Here is a 20,300-nt window from a genome sequence, read left to right on the forward strand (position 1 = left end):
ACAATCAAAGGTAACATACTTTCATTCCCCAATCCCATATCAATGCGAGATAAACCCCCCACAGAGGCTGATTGACGGGAAAACACCCTAGCCTCGGGGTTATGCATCCTCCACACATCCATGAGGCCCATCTCTTGGAGAAGGCGTGCAAACGGCTTAGCCCATTGTTTGATCTGGGGCCCAACCCCTCCCCCGACACCCAATTTGTCCTGCACTACGTCAAGGTAATTGTTAAAATCCCCTACCACCAATAAGGGTACACCCGGGAAGTGGGACATATAGTCCGCCAGTAAGTTAAGGAGGATGACCGAGAATGGAGGAGGAATGTACAACCCCACAATAATACATTTAGTCCCAAAAAGGGAGCATAATAAAAAAATATAGCGGCCCTCTGGGTCGATTTTGGTATCCAGCGGGGAGAATTGTGTGCCACTTTTAACCAGGATATTCACCCCCCTTGAGTACACCAAGCAGGTAGCATGATATTGATGGCTAAACTGTCTCCTCGCCAACCCTGGAGTGATGGTTGGGGGAGGTGAGTCTCCTGTAGGCACACCACATCACCATTCAAGCGCCTGACCATCTGAAGCACCGCCAAGTGCTTGGTTGGGTTATTCAGGCCCCGGACATTCCAGGACAACACTCTTGCTATAGACATTGGGGTAAGAGCACATAATCAGCAAAGAGTATCGTTACAAGCAAAGCGTATACATATGACCCTATAGTGTGCAGGCCACCCCCTAGGGTGGGATATGGCCAGGTTAGAAAATTGCCCCTAGGAGGGTGCAATAAGTCCAGTAGCAGCAACCCTAAAAATAGACATGGAGCAATATCATAGTGAGAGGGGGGTATCCCCATTGTCAAGGCAAGTGTTGAGGGAGTCAAGGCAAGCATTGCGGTAGGAGAAAAAGATGAGGAAATCAAAAATGACAAAAATAAAAAAATTAACCAAAAACAGGCCAACAGGGCCGTAATAACTGTCCGGAGTCTGGATGGGGATCCTGTCCAGTCCATCCTGGGGGCAACAGAGGAAGTGCACCGAAGTGTCCCAAACTTCTCAACAGCAAGAACTGTACTGTAGCTATACGTATTTCCAGACACAAAAACACAGTTAGACAGATAGCAAGTTACCTCCGCCTTGGCATGATGTAAGTGGAGAGAGAAAGTGCAGTGGGACCCATATGACGGCATGCAAGATAAATTCCTCATGGGGGTGCGCCGCACCTGGCGTGCGCAGCACGAATAGTCTGTTCCTCGCAGTCCAACCATTGCACTGCTAAAGATGGAGTATCAAAGAACTGCACAGAGCCCAGAGCTTCAACCCGTAATCGAGAGGGGTATAACATAGCATACTTAAGATCGAGCTCTCGAAGCCGACGCTTGACATCTGTAAATTTAGCAAGTTTCTTTTAGAGATCAGCGGAGAAATCAGGGAAGAGAGAGATCTTGGTATTTTACATTTTCAGGGCGGTGGGCTTTATCCTGGCATTGAGGAGAATCACATCTCTGTCTTTATAATTAAGGAGTTTGAAAATAAATGGTCTAGGTGGGGCTCCCTGTGGCGGTGGTCTGGCTGGGACTCGGTGCGCATGTTCCACCGAAAACATGGGGGAGAACACCTCCCTGCCAAAGGCATTGATCAGCCATCTTTCAATAAACTCCACCGGGTTTTTACCCCCCAAAGCTTTCCGGGATGCCTATGGCCCTTATATTATTTCTTCTCATTCTATTCTCCATGTCATCTAAACAGGCGGCATGTTGCAAGAGTTGATGGTTGTTGTATGTAAGGTCATTCTGCATGGGCGCCATGTCATCCTCCAGGGAGCTCACTCTCCCAGTCTAGTGCAGACGTCCTCTCCCTAAGCTTCTGCGCATCGTGGTGCAGCAAAGTAATCTCAGCCTTAACCCCCTTGATCTCAGTGGTGAGGGTTGTTATAGAAACATTACAGGAGTTTACTGCCGTGAAAATGTCCCTTAACGTAGGTTCCCCCTCTTTGTCAGGGCTGCTCTGGGATAAGGGCCCAACAGAGGCGTTTTTTGGCGTACTCACTGTGTCCCAGGGTAGTGTGGCGTTATGCGAATCCTCCAGCAGCATGGTATCATCCGCATCCAATGTCCCTCCATTGAGCTCCTCTGTCCTGCTGGGGAAGGCTGCCAGGTCCGAAGAGAGCGGTTTGGAGAACAGCTTTGCGGCCGCCTCCCTATGGATGTCCTTCGCGGAGCGCTGCGAGGCTGCGCCATTTTGGCCCATGCGGTCCGTCTCGCGGGATGGATTTAGCCGCTTCATGGAGGCTGTCTGACTCCCGGATGGCATTGGGCGGCTCAGTCAGGATTAGCGAGGTAGATAGGTACCGTTCGGTGGGTCTCCGGGCTGAATAGAGCTGGCTCCCAGGATAATATCACGGAGATTCGGCGGAGCTGTCTGAGTGTGCGTCCAGCTACATCCGCTGCCTGGCCACGCCCCAGAGACTGCAGACTTTACTTTAGAAGGCTGCCAGAAACTTTAAATATGCCACAGGAGATGTTAAGAGACTACAAATATGTTACAGGGGATGGTCAGAGATGGAAAACATGTTACAGGAGATGGTCAGAGGCAGCAAACATGTTACAGGAGATGGTCAGAGACAGCAGACATACAATAGATGGTCAAGTTACGTATAGAGTAGTGCTGCCCTAGTAATGACACTGAGGCCCAGATGCAAAAACTAGGATATTGATGAACTTGCAAAACAGCCACAACAACCTGGTCAGCACGTCCGTCCAGCAAACCTATAGTGAATACAGTGGAGAGTAGCAGTAGAAGACCCGAGCTGAAGACAACGCCTGGCGAGAGAGGTGGAGTTGTGACGTGGCCGGTCTGACTCAATCAGGAGCTTGGAGAAGTGTAGACGTAGGCCCTATGCTTTCTCTACTACTCGGGAACCTCTCCCTACCGCTAGTGCTGTCCTTGACAGGGTACATCTCCCTACACTAGCCACTTCTGAAATGCCCACCAAGAACTGAGGGCAGGCACTTAAAAAGGCTCTGCTTGGGGGGGCGTGGCCGGACGTACATGGCGGACGTGTTTGAGGCTGGCTCCTGAACACACGGAGCAATCCGCCGCCATCCGCATTGCTGCTGGGGTTTTTTTCACCCGAGACCCACATCATCGGGTCCGGGACACTACGCTGCATCCTCCTGGGTGGTTATTGTGGGGATCCCGGAGCCATCGGATCCCGCGGAGCCGCGAGGAGAACCGGCGCCGGCCGCCGCCATCTTGCCGCCTCGAGGCCTCCCAATCGCCGCCACGCTGAGCCGCTCGGGCAGGTAGGGGACCTCCATCTTCACCCCCCCTGCCACTCATCCATTGCTGGGGGTCACTCCGGTGGCGTTCGAGGGCCCGTACGGCGCTCGGGGAGGCCGCGGCAGGCTCCGGCCTAGTGCGGCCTAGTGAGGCCTGTGAATCCCCGGCCTTTCCTGATTCTGTCACCCACGGGAGAGCTCCGAGGCCGGTCCGGCCTCCTACTGTGAATTCCACCCTGCCCAGTAGCCGTCCTGTGGGAGGTGAATTAAAGATGGACATGTAAAAACGCAGTTTGGAGCTCTGCAGGAGCTAGCCAGGGAACCAGCCGCAAACTCGCCAGACGTGGTGGAACTACATGCCAGGAGGGCGCAGGCACCGGCGGGGCTCGGGGACACCGTCAGGACACGCCATAAGCAACTACTTTCTTCGCCAGCATGGGCTCGATTCCCCTGTCGTACCGGCCAAGATGGCGCCGCAACATCTTTCCTCCTCACAAGATATCACCCCGCGGGAGATGGGTGGTGCAGCGGGGGCAGTTTCATCCCACCGGGACCCCCCTCGGGCCGAAGCATCTTCTTCCCTGGCCCCCACCCCTGCTTCACCGGCCTCTCCAAACCTGGACATTCCCTGCAGTCTAACAGGAGGGGGGGGCACGGGGGCTGGGGTGGACGGCCCCTGGCGGGACTTAGTAGCAGGCCTGCCATCCAAGCAGGACCTGCAGGAGATGGCTGCTTCTATAGTCAATGCCCTGTCTCGCGAGCTCCACGACCTGCGCCAACAAGTGGACACTGTTGATGAACGGGTTACCGCACTGGAGACCTCCAGCTCTTCCTCGGAAACCCGCTTGGCCGCCCTCGAGAGCGGGCAGCAAGCCCTGCAGCGACACTTGATTGAAATGCAACTCCGTGTAGATGACGGCGAAAACAGAAGTCGGAGGAACAATCTGCGCCTCCGGGGCATACCGGAGGCGACTATGGGACCTGACCTACGTACTACGGTGGTGGCCATACTGAATCAGGTCCTTGGGAAGCCCCCAGGTACTGACCTGGAGCTAGACCGGGTCCATCGGATCCCAGGCCCCAGAGTGACTCCGTCAGCGTCCAGGGACCCAGGAGCAGCAGACCTACCCCGTGACGTACTTTGCAGAGTGCACTTCTTTACTGTGAAGGAGGAAATCCTACGTCTTGCTTGGGAACGGGGCCCTATCGATTTTGATGGAGCGCTTATCAGGATCTACCCGGATGTCTCCAGGCAAACGAGAGCCCTGCGGGGCCTCCTGCGCCCCCTTCTTGAAGTGATCCGTATGGCCGAAGCTACTTATCGATGGGGCCACCCCTTTCATCTAATAGTCCGGAGGAGGGGAGCAGAGTTTTCTCTTCGTTCTCCTGATCAGTTACCGAACCTCTTTGGGTTTCTTGGTAGGCCAGCCGTTTCAGTCCCTAACTGGTTTGACTACTTGCTTTCCCAGGAGGCGCTCGGACCACCTTTGCCGAGGCCGCAGCGAGTGCGCCGTCCCCGGTCTCGTGCGCCCAGCAGAGAGGACACTAGACGACATCCACTGGCTTCGGAGGACTGATCCTGCCCCTGTCCGGGGTTGGTAAGCAGCTGAACTTTTTCTTCATCATTGCTGTGCTACTTAATACATTCCTTGGTTCCCAGGATTCTGTCAACGATGAACTGTGGGGTATTATTGTAACTGATATTGCATGTCCTTTCCCATGTATCTCCTACTGGTTGTTTGGGTGGGGATGGGGTTGCTCTTCTGTGTGGTGGGGGGGAGGGGGTTTGTGTTCTGGGTGAGGGATGAAGGGGTCCATGCGGGGGGATGGATAGGTCCGCCTGCCCACGGCATAGCTGGGGCCCTGCGTCCTTTCCTCCCCCCCGTTGCCCGACAGTGGGGATGCCCTTGGTCCTTCTGTGGTGCCCTTACTCGCCCTCACATATTCGGGCCCCACCCGGCAGGTTTCGGGGTGCTGGCCCCTCCCTCCGGTCCTTTTGCCCCTCCCCTACTACCGCTGTTTGAAGGTTTGAGAGTCACCTCCCCACACTGATAATGCTTTGGGTGCGGACCTACTGATCATCCCCAGCGTGCTGACCATGATGAGAATCCTCATATTCTGTATGGGTTGCTCCTGCTCCACTTTCTCCGGTCCCAGTGTGGGGACCCGGGACAGTGTCGTGGGTGGCCGGTTATGTTATGTTATGATATGATATGTTCTGCCAGTATTGACACCTGTTATGTTTTTCTGTATTAATGTTTTGTTTGCCATGTAGTTTTCTAGGTTTCCAGTTTTTGGTTCTCATTGGCTAGTCTCCTGCATCTCCAATGTTCCTGATTTATATCTCTCCACGAATTCTCGATTGACCATCTTCGGGAATCCCAGCGTTCTTTCCCCCCCCCCCCCCATTAGGGTAGGCCCTGGTGTGGACACCTAGTGTGCCCAATCGTAGGGCTACAAGTTTAAGTAGCGATCACCGTAGACTCTCTTTTTTCCTGTCCCCCTCTTTTCTCTTGTCCCGCCCTCGGTGATCCCTTTTCTCCTCTTTTCTCCCCTATCTTCCTTCCTCTCCCCCCTCTTCCCCCGTGTTCTCCGCCCTCTCTCTTTTGGGGCTCCTGTGGGTTGATCCCGTGCCGTGAGGGGGGCCCGTGGGTTGGGGATTGGCGAGCTCCTTTACCGTTGGTCTCCAGTGGGGTGGAATGGGTCACCTCCCTGAATGTACGGGGCCTCAACACCCCGGAGAAGCGCTCGCAGCTGTTGACGAACCTCCGCAAGGGTGGGTCGCTGGTAGCATTTTTGCAGGAGACGCACTTTTGCGCAGGTTGCACACCCAAACTTACTAATGGGGCCTTCCCCTGGGCCTATCATAGTGTTTCTCCGATCTCCAAATCAAAGGGGGTGAGTATTACTATTCAGCTGCTAAACGCGGCGAAGGCCTGTATCCCTTTGTGCTGGAGATCGGAGAACCCACCAGCAATGGCCCTATGGTTCTCTTAAGTAAATGAATTAAGAGATATGGCAGACCTCACAGCGACGCTCCATAATCGGGAGGAGGCCTTTCGTGAGACTTGGAGACCTTGAAAATCATTTCATCTACACTGAGGCGTACCTTCTGGTGGTAGCTTCAAATGCCCGTTGAGAGAGAGTCTCTGTTTGCTGGCTGCGGCCCCCTTTCCCCCCCCCCACTGCGGTCGGGTGGCGCTCACAGTCCCTGTTTTGCTCTTTTCTGTTAGCCTTCCTCGTTTTAGCTCGCCTGGAGCCTTGTCTGTGTTTCTTTTACTTGGTCTGTCTCTCTGTTCTGATCCCCCCTCTTTCTCCCTGGCCCTCCTTCCTCCCTGTCTCCCTCTGTAGCCCCTTCCTTTCGTAATTCCCTTCCCCTTTACCGTTTCGCTTCCTCAGCCCTTTATCTTTCATGATTAGATCCTGCCGGTTAGCCCTGGCGGGCAGCGGTGGATTGTGGGCCTCCCTGGGAATGACCAGTTCCAACAAGTGTATGCTCTGTCCGCCTGGGGCCCGGCTCTCCGCCCATCTCCCTCCTTCTCCCTTTCTTTATAAAACAACAAAACTTTGGGCATCTCGTTGTAATGCATGGCCATGCGATGATTACTACCCACCTGGGTGGGATTGGTTAGCCTAATTGGTGTTGGAGGTCTTGAGAAGGGACTCTAGCCCCCGGTTCGGGAATGTTTATTTTAAGCCTATATTGGGGGTGGTCTCTCTGTATATCCCACCTGGGTGATACTGTAAGCTGTATGTTGTGAAATTCTGTATGTTCTATTGTTGTTGTCCATGTGCCTGTTATTTCTTCCGACATTAAATAAAAGAATTACAAAAAAAAAAAAGGCTCTGCTTGACCCAAGATGGTCACCAGGATCACCTGAATGCAGAGTAGCTTGCCAGAACGCTACTCCAGGGGGCCGAGGAAACCATAGAGAAACCAAGTTCAGGGGCAGCTAGTCCATTAGGGGTGCCTGGGCGCCGCTTCCTCTCTCCAGGCCACCCCTATATGCAATGGATTGATTCATTCGAGACCTATTTTCTGATTGGCCAAAAAGAGAAGACTCCTGATTGGCCGCGGAGGAGGAGGGAGGAAGCGGAAGCCGCCGCCGACATCGCCATGATGACCTGCGGGGAACAAGAGAACTGGAGGCTGCCACCAGTGATGGGGTACTTGCTACCAACTAATGAATAAAATACTGTTTGCCACCCCCCCCCCCCCCAAAAAAAATAATTCCTCCGGCCGCAGCTGACCAAGTTTCTCCTGACTTCCTCTCCTCTTTGCAGTACTGCTCCGGTCAAACCTCACTTACAGTGGACAAAGCAGAATGCACCTGCCTACAAGAGACTGCAAACCTACAAAAGAAGATGGTCGGAGACAGCAGACATACTACAGTAGATGGCTAGACAGCGGGCATGCTAAAAGAGATGGTCAGAGATTGCAAGCTTGCTGAAGGAGATGGTCAGAGATTGCAGACATGCTATAAGAAATGGTGAGAGACTACAGATATATTATAAGAGTTAGTCAGAGACTGTAGACGTATTACAGGAGACGGTCAGAGACTTATTACAGGAGATGGTCAGACTGTGGGCATGCTAAAAGAAATGGCCAGAGACCTGCTGTAGGACATTGGTTCTCAACCCTGAACCCCAACAGGCCATGTTTTGGGAATTTCTCTTGGATAAAATGGATTTCCAAAATACCAAGCCATTGACTCTGATCTAAAGCACCTGTGCAAGATAAAGGAAAACCTGCAAACATGGCCTGTTGGGGGTACTTGAGGACAGGGTTGAGAACCACTGTTATAGGAGACGGTGAGACAGACACTATAGACATAAAACAGATAGTGAGATACTGAGAACGTGCTGCAGAAGATGGTCAAAGACTGCTGATGCACCAAAGGAAATAGTCAGAGACTGCAAAAATATTAGGGAAGATGATCAGCGACCAGAGACCTACTACGGGTGATGATGATATACAGAGGACATGCGGCAGGAGTTGATCAGGGATGGCAGGCATGCTACAGGAAATAATTAAAGACTGCAGAGATATCTCAGGAGATGGTCAGAGACTGCAAACAGCATAGCACCCAACTGTCCCTGATTTGGAGCAATGTCCCTCTGTCCCTCATTCCTCCTCATTTGTCCCTCATTTTGTTCTGATCCATATAGATGTATATAAAATGCACTTTTTTTAATCTTTCAAAAAGCGTTTCCCATCGATAAATCTTTCATCCGATTTCTAAATTGCTGCATTTGTAAATTCCAAGAGCCAATATAAAGGTATAATAGTGGTAAAAAAATAAAAAAAATAAAAGCACTGCAGCAGGTCGGCACGATCCCACGAGCCGTCGTAGCTGTGCATTAGCTTTTTTAAGCGAGATGACAGGCGTGTGCACGTGTCCGCTGCACTGCTTATGCTTGTGACTGGCGGTCGGGATGACCGCTGGCCACAAACGATCGTGGGCACGAGAGGCAGAACAGGGATGTGTGTGTGTACACACACACACGTCCCTGTTCTGTTCTGAGAGGAGATGCAGATTGTGAGTTCCTAATAGCTAGGAACCATGATCCGTCATCTCCTATAGTCAGTCCCCTCCCCCCACAGTTAGAACACACAGTCAGGTAACACGGTTAACCCCTTGATCGCCCCCCTACTGTTAACCCTTTCCCTGCCAGTGACATTTATACAGTAATCGGTGCATTTTTATAGCACTGATTACTGAGCACTGTCAATAGTCCCAAAAATGTGTCAAAAGTGTCCGATGTGTCTGCCGTAATGCCGCAGTCACGATAAAAATCGCAGGTCGCTGCCATTACTAGTAAAAAAATAATAATAAAAATGCCATAAATCTATCCCCTATTTTGTAGGCGCTATAACTTTTGCGCAAACCAATCAATATGTGCTTATTGCGATTTTTATTACCAAAAATATGTAAAAAAAAACATGTCATCATTAAAATGAGAAAAATTGGCTTTTAAAAAAAAATTGGGGAAAAAAAATTATAGCAAAAAGTACAAAATATTGTGTTCTTTTTCAAAATTGTCACTCTTATTTGTTTATAGCGCAAAAAATTAAAAACGCAGATATAATCAAATACAACCAAAAGAAAGCTCTATTTTTGGGGGAAAAAAAGGGCATCAATTTTGTTTGGGTACAACTTCTCACGACCACGCAATTGTCAGTTAAAGAGACGCAGTGCCGAATCGCAAAAAATGTCCTGGCCGTTGAGCAGCCAAATCTTCTGGTGCTGAAGTGGTTAAGAGGGCATGGCAGGGGGTGTGTCCTATGCCTAAATACATTTGCTAATAGGTGCCCCTCGTTTCCATCTTGAAAAGCCGGGAGGTATGCAAACAGGCTACAGGAGATAATGAGATACAGAGGATATTCTGTATGTAGCACTGACCCCCGAAGGAGCTGCCAGTTTTATTTGGGCTTACCGTTACCTCACCTGCTTGCTTCTCCGTCTTGTGGTTCCCGTGGTAGATGGCCCAAACAATGTGGAAACTGACACTGAATCCTCTGTTTTGTTCTAAATAAATAACCCAAAAAAGTCTCTCAATAAAGGGTAGAGGGTTAGGAGTGAGCTCAGGCACTTAGATTGCAAGATGGAAGTCTTGAGAGAAAATCCAGAGAATAAAAACTGTTTCACAACTGGATTTTACAACCCCCGGATAGACCTCCTCTCACTAGGCCTAGCAGCCGGTGGGGTGATCGACAAAGTCTCTGCCACTTGAGATACACTTGAGCGTTACTGAGGGATGTGGATAAATTTAAAGAACTGACATACGGTACCAGTTTCTCTCAGCCGATCCGGCGATACCGTATGAGTGTTGTTCCAGGTTGTGTCCTTCAACTAAGCCTCCAGGCTCCTTCAGAGAATCCCACCTTGCTGGACCTCTCACTTCAGATGAGACGGCCCCGGACCACCTTTGGATCAGTAGGCCCCGAAATTCACTCGGGCCTGTCCCTGCAGTTGCTTCGCCTCGAGCTAGCCGGCCCCGAGACTCAGGATGCAGAGTTCCGCACCCTAAGCCAGGAGGGCCATAGGGCTGGGTCAGGAGGACCACCGGAACCAAACAGAAGAAAATCTCCCGCCACTGTGGCATCGGTACTTTAAATACCACCGCCCCCCCCCCCCAGGGATAAGTGGCATTCAATGCACCCAGTTAGACTGCATTTCTATTCTTGCCTGTGGTGACAGCGACACCTGCGGTCAAGGAGAACCCAGTGGAACTCAGCTGGACTGGTACTGAAACCAGAAATTTAGAGAAATAGTCCCGAAGCCCAACTGTGGCCTCAGGAAACGTAACTTTTAAAAAACAATAGCGCCTGCTCGTCAGATGGTCAGAGAGCATGGACATGCCGCAGGGGATGGTCAGAGAGCAGGGACATTCTGCAGAAGATGGTCAGAGAGCAGGGACATTCTGCAGGGGATGGTCAGAGAGCAGGGACATTCTGCAGGAGATGGTCAGAGAGCAGGGACATGCTGCAGAAGATGGTCAGAGAGCAGGGACATTCTGCAGGGGATGGTCAGAGAACAGGGGCATTCTGCAGGGGATGGCCAGAGAGCAGGGACATTCTGCAGGAGATGGTCAGAGAGCAGGGACATTCTGCAGGAGATGGTCAGAGAGCAGGGACATGCTGCAGGAGATGGTCAGAGAGCAGGGACATGCTGCAGGAGATGGTCAGAGAGCAGGGACATGCTGCAGGAGATGGTCAGAGAGCAAGGGACATACTATGCTAGGTGGTCAGACTTCAGGCATGCTACAGGAGATTTCTAGGGATACAGTAGTTGCCATTAAAACCCCTTTACAAATCAATACTCCCATAGTTGTACTCCCTAACATCCTCCAAAAAAATGACTGGCCCCACCATCGATATGACTTTCAGCAAGACCCAGTATAACCGAACAGAGACCTCAGGTTAAGGGCCTATGACTTTGTGGTGTCAATAGTTTACAGTTCTTCTGCTGTAGCCCTGAATTGTAGTAGCAGAGCGGCCTGAAGATCACTGGAAAAGGGTATTTAGAGGCATCTATTTAACCAAACATTTGGAGAATGTGTTCTTGCCAGATAAAGGATTTTAGGGTTACAACCAATCAGCTGCAATGTAATAAAAGTACAACATTGTTGTAAAAGTTGAAAGAAGGGTAGGAAATGAGTACTTTATCAATCGACAAAATAAATGAATGAAGTGGACAGCAGCAGCTGATTAATAGTGGGGGGATTTTAACATTTTTTTTTTTTTTAACCTTTTCACCTCCCTTCTCTCCTGTACCTCCCATCTCCATCAGCAGCATCAGGTGCACCACCACCAAGCTCCATGTTTTATGGATTAGCAGGACAGCCAAGTCGAATGGCATTTTTAGAAAGAGAGGTCAGCGGTGCCTGGGGGTCCAGGGCTGCCATCTTGAAGACAGGAACAAGATGTGGCTTCCTGAGGAACCACAATTGGCTTCCCCACTGTGCATATGTGAGCTCATCCAACACTCTGAATAGTCCTGCAGCCTCCTGGGACATGTGATGTGTCCCATGAGGCAGCAGGGCAAGAGACGCCATCCTCGCCTACGGTGTCATGAAAAAGTATTCATACCCGTTAAACTTTTCCACATTTCGCCACGTTACAACCAAAAACATAAATGTATTTTATTGGGATTTTATGTGATAGACCAATACAAAGTGGCACATAATTGTGTTGGAGGTAAAGTGGTAAATGGTTTTAAAAATTGTTTACAAATAAATATGGGAAAAGTGTGGGGTGCATTTGTATAGCGCCCCCCTGAGTCAGTACTTTTCACTGCAATTACAGCTGCAAGTCTTTTTGGGGATGTCTCCACCAGCTTTGCACATCTAGAGAGGGACATTTTTGCCCATTCTGCTTTGAAAAATAGCTCAAGCTCTGTCAGATTGGATGGAGAGCGTCTGTGAACAGCAATTTTGAAGTCTTGCCACAGATTCTCAATTGGATTTAGGTCTGGACTTTGACTGGGCCATTCTAACACATGAATCTGCTTTGATCTAAACCATTTCATTGTAGCTCTGGCTGTATGTTTCGGGTCATTGTCCTGCTGGAAAGTGAACCTCCGCCCCAGTCTCAAGTCTTTTGCAGACTCTAATGCCTCGTACACACTTTCCGGCAGACTAGGTCCAATGGTCTTCCCGACTGACTTTCGGCAGAGTTCTGGCAGGCTTTCCGAATGAACGGATTTGGCCACACACAATCACACCAAAGTCTGACGGATTTGAACGCGATAACGTATGACCAGACTAGAATAATGAAGTTCATAGCCAGTTGCCAATAGCTGCCCTAGCATCGGTTTTTGTCCATCGGGCTAGCATGGACACAAATGGATTTCTTGATAGGAACTGGGTCTGGCCAAAAAATTTGAAACATGTTATTTCTAAAGTCCATTGGATTTTTGGACAGCAAAGGTCCGCTGGAGCCCACACACAATCGAATTGTCCGGATTCGTTCCATCTGACCTTTGCTGTCAAAGTCTGTACACGGCATTAGAGATTTTCTTCTAAAGGCCCGTACACACGGTCTGACTTTTTGACAACAAACATGCAAATTAGCTGTTTTGGAGCAACATCCGACTGTGTGTACGCTCCATCGGACAAACTTTTTCTGTTTTCATCGGACTTTTGTTGGCTGTGCGAACGGACAAACTTTCTGGCAACAAAAGTCAGATGGAGCAAAGTCCGACCGTGTGTATGCAAAAGCATCTGACTTTTGTACAAGGTACAAACACGCATGCTCAGAACCAATGCAAAAGATCAGACTACAATACAGAAGTTGACCAAAGGTGGCGCTGGAGTCATTGAACGTCCTCTTTTGAAGTGGCGTCAGTACGTTGTGATGTCACTACGTTCGTGTTTGTTGTCAAAAAGTCCGACCGTGTGTATGCAATACAAACTTGTGGACCACGCCCTTTGTACAAAAGTCCACGGAAACGTTTGTACAAAGTCCGACCGTGTGTATGAGGCTTAAGATTGCCCTGTATTTGGCTCCATCCATCAACTCTGACCCTGTCCCTGCTGAAGAAAAGCATCCCCAGAACATGATGATGTCACAAACATGCTTCACAGTGGGGATAGTGTGTGCAGGGTGATGTGCAGTGTTAGTTTTCTACCACACATAAGCCCCATACACACAATCGAACTTTGTACAAACTTTCCCTTGGATTTTTGTACAAAGGGCATTGGCTGTAAGTTTGTATTGCATACACACAATCTGACTTTTTAGGTAACAAATACGAATGTAGTGACATTTCAACGTACTGACGACACTTCAAAAGAGGACGTTCAATTACTCTAGCGCCACCTTTGGTCAACTTCTGTATTGTCTGATCTTTTTCATTGGTTCTGAGCATGCGTGTTTATACTTTGTACAAAAGTCCAATGGTTTTGTGTACACACGATCGGACTTTGCTCCATCAGACTTATGTTGTCAAAAAGTTTGTCCGTTCGCACAGCCAACAAAAGTCTGCTGAAAACTGAAAAAGTTTGTCCGATGGAGCGTACACACGGTCGGACGTTGCCTCAAAATAGTTAATTTGCATGTTTGTTGTCAAAAAGTCTGATCGTGTGTACGGGCCTATAGAGTTTTTTGCTTTTAGGCCAAAAAGTACATTTTTGGTCTCATCTGACCAGAGCACCTTCTTCCACATGTTTGCTGTGTCCCCCACATGGCTTCTCACAAACTACAATCAGGACTTCTTATGGCTTTCTTTCAACAATGTCTGTCTTCTTGCTACTCTTCCATAAAGACCAGATTTGCGGAGAACACAACTAATGCCTTGTACACACGGTCGGACATTCTGACCACAACATTTTCTCAGATGGATTTTGTCCGAAACTTTTGTTGCATACACACGGTCGGACAAATGCGATGGTTCAGAACGTGTTGACGTTTGTTACGTATGATGGGACTATGTTCAGGCTAGTAACCAATAGCTTCCATCTTGTAATTTGATCTGAGCATGCGTGGCATTTTGTCCGTCGGAATTCTCTACAAACGATAAGAAAAAGTCCGATCAGATTTTGTTGTCGGAAAATTTGAGATCCCGCGCTCAAACTTTTTCCATCAGAATTTCAGACGGAAAAACTCTAATAGAGCCCACACACAATCGGATTTTCCGACAACATAATCCAATCTGACCTTTTCCGTTGGAATTTCCGACAGTGTGTACAGGGCATAATAGTTGTCCCATGGACAGATTCTCCCACCTGAGCTGTGGATCTCTGCAGCTCCTCCAGAGTTACCATGGGCCTCTTGGCTGCTTCTCTGATTAATGCTCTCCTTGCCCGGCCGGTCAGTTTAGGTGGACGGCCATGTCTTGGTAGATTTGCAGTTGTGCCATACTCTTTCCATTTTCGGATTATGACGGTGAGATGTCACATGTATCTTTGACCTGTCTGGTGTGTTCCTTGGCCTTCACGATGCTGTTTGTACACTAAAGGTTCTCTAGTAAACCTCTGAGGGCTTCACAGAACAGCTGTATTTATACTGAGATTAAATTATACACAGGTGGACTCCATTTACCAATTGGTTCCACTAGATTTTACTTAGGGGTACCATAATAAAGGGATCTGAATACAAATGTACCCCCACACTTTTCACATATTTATTTGTAAAAAATGTTGAAAACCATTTTATCATTTTCCTTCCTCTTCACAATTATGTGTTGGTCTATCACATACAATCCCAATAAAATACATTTATGTTTTTGGTTGTAATATGACAAAATGTGGAACATTTCAAGGGGTGTGAATACTTTTTCAAGGCACTGTATGTCATTACTATATTATGTTATATTTTTATGTCATTACTATATTTGTATGTTAAATTGTTTTTTTTTAATATTGTTATGTTATATTGTCTCCCCCCAGCTGAAAGTTATGGATCAGTCTGCTCACCACATCGGGAATGTCAGGATCATCACCTTCTCCAGCACTATAGATGTTTACATTGAGAGGGGGAATGGAGAGCCGGTGTTCAGCGCCAAGCTGCCTATATCTCTGGACTCCAACTATCACAGTACTATTGAGGTGAGGTTTTTGCTGGGTTGGGCAGCAGAAGGGAACTAGAAGCAGAAACTCAAGCTAAAATGTATACACACAGCAGTGTGTGAGAGCACCGGCTCCTCCCCTGTACCTCTTGGATGGGCAATCTCTTATTGAAAAACTTGGACTGAGCCATGCCCAGAAGGGCACTGCCCTGACTTACCCACTCCTGTCTTTATTTTTGATCTTGAACTGTTAAGCTTTGTAGACAACACAGCAGCTAAGAACAGACAAGTAAATATGTGAGAAAGAGCGTACAGTGCCACCTGCTGGCTGTAAATGTAATGATGAAATATCACATACAAATATATTGTATTCATGTTTTTCCGCTCCGCCTTACTTTCTCTTGAGTAAAAAAATCTTGTTGTTTACAGAGCTCATCAGCTCAAGCTAAAGCTTAAAAAAAAAAGTCAGAGCAGCAACCCCTCCTCCTCACTCCGTATGACTCTACCTATGGTTTCACTGTCAGACAGTCTGAAAGGAGACAACTACTGCTGTGCTGGTCCTTTAACCACTTGCCGACTGCCGCACGCCGATGTACATCCCTACTTTGGGGACAGATATCGTTGCTAGCTGCCATAACCTCGGTATCCTCATGTTCGGTTGGCTACAAGATAAAAGTGGTCTCTGCGGTGGAGTCGCTGCGAGATCACTTTTATCGGTGGCGGGAGAGAGGGCCCCCCTCCTCCCGCTGCGATCAGGTGCTCTCTGCCGCTTACCGGAGCCGTCGGCAGCGGCGGAGGTGATCGCATCTGTCTCCTTGCTGGGTATGGGGACGAGTGCTTGGAAGATGGGCCCCCACCCGTCTCCATACCATAGCAGGGCGGAAGCGACGTCAAAACATCACTTCCAACCATACTTCTTAAAGGCACTTTTTTTTTTATTTCATTTTTTTTTTTTTTATGAAAATTTTTTTTTTTTATTGCATTTTAGTGTAAATATGAGATGTGAGGTCTTTTTGGCCTCCAGATCTCATATTTAAGAGGACCTGTCATGCTTTATTTCTATTACAAGGTTTACTTTCCTTGTAATAGGAATAAAAGCGACAAAAAAAGCGACACAATTTTTTTATTTTTTTTTAAAAACAGTTTAAAAATAAAAAGTAAAATAAATAAGAAAAAAAAGTTTTATAAGCGCGCCCTGTCCCGCCAAGCTCGCATGCAGAAGCAAACGCATACACGAGTAGCGCCCGCATATGAAAACGGTATTCAAACCACACATGATTGGTAGAGCGAGAGCAATAATTCTAGGCCTCCTCTGTAACGCAAAACATGCAGAAATTTTTAAATGTGGCCTATGGAGATTTTTAAGGATAAAAGTTTGCCGCCATTCCATAAGTGGGCGTGACATGTTAGGTATCAATTTACTTACAATATCATTCACGATATAAAAAAAAAAAAAAATTGGGCTAACTTTACTGTTGTCTTATTTTTTTTAATGAAAGTGTATTTAACCACTTGCCGACCAGCGCACGCCGATGTACGTCGACAGAATGGCATGGGCAGGCAAATGGGCGTACATGTACGTCCCTTTAAATTTTCCGCCCTACCATCGGGGGTACCACGCTGGTCGGGACCCCCGTGAGTCCGGTCGCGGGACCCGCGGACTCGATCGCCGCGGGCATACCCGTGATCGTCTCACGGAGCGGCCAAATGAAGAAATGCCGTTGTAAACAGCATTTCTCCATTCTGCCTAGCAACTAGTGACGCTGATCTCTGCTCCATGTAATTGGAGCAGAGATCAGTGTTCACTAAATGAAAGCCCAGCCCCCCCACAGTTAGTAACACACCCCTAGGAACACTTAACCTCTACACTGCCACCCACTGGTTAACCCTTTCACTGCCAGTGTCATTTACACAGGAATCACTGCATTTATATAGCAGTGATTACTGTATAAATGACAATGGTCCCAAAAATGTGTCAAAAATGTCCGATGGGTCCCCCACAATGTTGCAGTTACAATAAAAATCGCTGATCGCCGCCATTACTAGTAAAAAAATAAAATAAAAAATGATTAATAAAAATGCTATAAAACTGGGGGGCGTGGCTAGCCGCGGAGCGAGATGGCCGCTTGACTGACGAGCTCCGCTCCACAGCAGGCTTAATTCGCTACATCAGCGCAACGGACCACCGTTCTCTGGCCCACCGGAGAAGGGAAGTCGCGGGACACACGGCGGTATGCCCGGACGCCGCCATCCGCCACTGCAACCGCGCCGAATGACGGAATATTTCGGCCGCATGGAGCACGGAGGACTCCAAGATGGCGCCGACCAGGCCGCTCTCCACACAGGCTCTGCAAGACACAGCCCGACACCGCTCGATCTGCCATATGAGCGACCTGGCACAGACAGGATCAGCAGGGGAGAACATGAGGAGATGGACAGCTTACCCCCCCCTCAGACCCACGCAGGGGACATTCCGCAGGAGAGAGGTAAGAGAATGGCCTCCTCCCCCTGTAACTCTCCTCAGAAAGCACCCACAGCTAAAAAGCATCATGGCTCGGACCCAGGCCCTACATCTGCTGTTTCAGCCCCCTTATCTACTCTGGCTACCATGCCAGTGACTGACAATCCTGTCTCTGAAAGCATGCTGAAATCTATGCTGCTCACTCTGCAGAAGGATCTCCACAGGGAGCTGCAACTCTCTCTATCCCAAGCACATGACAGGCTGGACTGCCTGGAAGACAGGGCAGACATGACGGAGGAACACCTCTCAGATATGAACAGGGCTCATAATGAAATCCTCAATGCACACGATCATCATACAGAAGAGATTCAGAAAATAAAGCTGAAACTCGCAGACCTCGAGGACAGGTCCAGACGTAATAATATAAAATTTAGAGGTATCCCTGAAACCGTGCAACCTAACGACCTGCCCAAGTACCTGCATCAACTCTTCCTTACCCTTCTCCCTGATCTCACAACCCAAGATATGACCATCGACCGAGCACATAGAATTGCGAAGCCGGACCATTTACCAGCTGACACACCTCGAGATGTCCTGGCCAGGATCCATTTCTATCAAGTTAAGGAACAACTCCTTCGTGCGGCCAGGAACCTGAGGCCCCTTCCGTCTCCCTACAATGCAATATCACTTTTTGCGGACTTGTCTCCCGCCACCATGGAACTTCGCAGAGCATTCTCACCGGTCACTTCCTTGCTTCAAGAGCACAATATTGCTTACCGCTGGGGTTTTCCCACCAAGCTTCTAGTCACTTACCAACAGAAAGTGGTTCCGATCCTATCACCTAAGGACGGCTACAAGAAGCTAACCAACTGGGGACTGCTTCCTCTCCGACCAAAGTCGCACAACTCAGCGAAACATCCTACAGGTTCCCCGCCTTCTCCCCGTCGTGGCTCGAATAAATCCAACAAAACCTGATGGACCTCCATGACCAGCAATGTCCCTGGCATGTGAAGCCTGCCTGGGCGTTTTCTTTTCCAGTTTCACACCCCGTTGAATTATAGTGTGCCACGCACACTGATACTTCTTTCTCACTGTACCTCTTTTTACTACAAAGGTAATTTGTTCATTTGTTACGCTTGCCCATTGTTGATACCACAGTTTTTGACTCATAATCCCTTATTATTCTGTTTTTTTTCTCTCATTTTTCTTTATTTTATTTTCCTGCCGCCCTTTGCTCCATCGTTCTGTTAATCACTGGTGCCCAACTAGCCTTGATAGAACTACCAGTCCCTGAGGACAAGCGCTCTCTTCACATTCCACATTCTAGGATCGCATACGCGATCTCTATCCTGTTATTAGCATTAAATTTATAGCCACTATAGGATGTGATTTGCATATGATTATATTTATTGTTGTACTATAGATAAACTGTACTAAGCTTTCTCGTAATACCTGTGGTCGCGCTCAACACCTGTGCAACACCCACCATACATAACCATCATGCCACTTAAAATTGTTTCCCTTAACGCCAAAGGGCTTAACTCCCCTTTCAAAAGAAACCTCCTCTGGAAGGAGGCATATAAACAAAAAGCTGACATAATATGTGTACAAGAAACCCACTTTACGCAACAAAATCCACCCAAATGTACACACAAAAGATACTCCCACTATTTTTTCTCTAACCATGCCCAAAAGAAATGTGGGGTGATGATCGCTGTGAGTTCCGATTTATCCTTTATCCCACAACAAGTTGACACAGATGAAGAAGGCAGGTTCATCATATTAACTGCGTCCTTCGACAATCATCTCTTAACATTGGTGAACGTGTACGCACCCAATACTTCTCAAAAGAAGTTCTTCAAATGTCTGAAGAACAAAATACAACTGTTTAAACATAACCCCATAATCATTTGTGGGGACTTTAATGATATCCCTGATCCTATGTTAGATACAACCAACCCCGATAGGAAGGCATCCACCGCCCTCTTTAAATTTATGACTGATGAGAACCTGTATGATCCCTGGAGATGCACACACGATGTTGAGCGCGATTACACCTTTTATTCCTACCCTGGTAATTCCTACTCTCGGATTGACCTCTTTCTCACGAACCAAAAAGCTTTGTTATCCTCCGCTGAATCCCACATTGGTACGATTACATGGTCAGACCATGCACCAATCTCCCTGACTCTATTCCCCTCTCAACGGCCCACTAACCATTCTGTGTGGCGCATGAATGCATCCTTATTTACCAATCCCATGTATGACAAGGAGATAGAATCCGAGATTAGGAATTTCTTTGAGCACAATTGTGCGTCGGTAGACAATCAAGCTACTGTGTGGTTAGCACACAAAGCCTCGTTACGGGGGCTCTTTATGAAATTGGGAGCCCAAGAACGTAGGAGACGAGACGCAGAGGTAGACCATTTATTACAACGTCTTAAATCCCTAGAACTAGCCCACAAAGCCAACCCCACTGATATGCTTCTAGACTCCCTTCGGGACCATAGAAGACAACTTACTGAATTGTTACACAACAAATTTGA

The 20,300-nt window shown here is 48.4% G+C and overlaps 1 protein-coding gene across 1 annotated transcript in view; it reads left to right on the forward strand.

Moving 5' to 3' along the window:
* LOC143962361 (uncharacterized) overlaps window positions 1-20,300 on the forward strand; it is a 99,432-nt gene that overhangs the window by 63,241 nt on the left and 15,891 nt on the right. The window contains exon 6 of the mRNA XM_077471654.1: window positions 15,175-15,333. Within this exon, the coding sequence (XP_077327780.1) occupies window positions 15,175-15,333 (159 nt within the window). The remainder of the gene's footprint in view (window positions 1-15,174; window positions 15,334-20,300) is intronic.

The sequence above is a fragment of the Lithobates pipiens genome, unplaced genomic scaffold, assembly GCF_037356315.1.
Source record: "Lithobates pipiens isolate NorthernLeopardFrog02 unplaced genomic scaffold, aLitPip1_a1.2 Scaffold_8, whole genome shotgun sequence".
NCBI classification, from domain to species: Eukaryota; Metazoa; Chordata; class Amphibia; order Anura; family Ranidae; genus Lithobates; species Lithobates pipiens.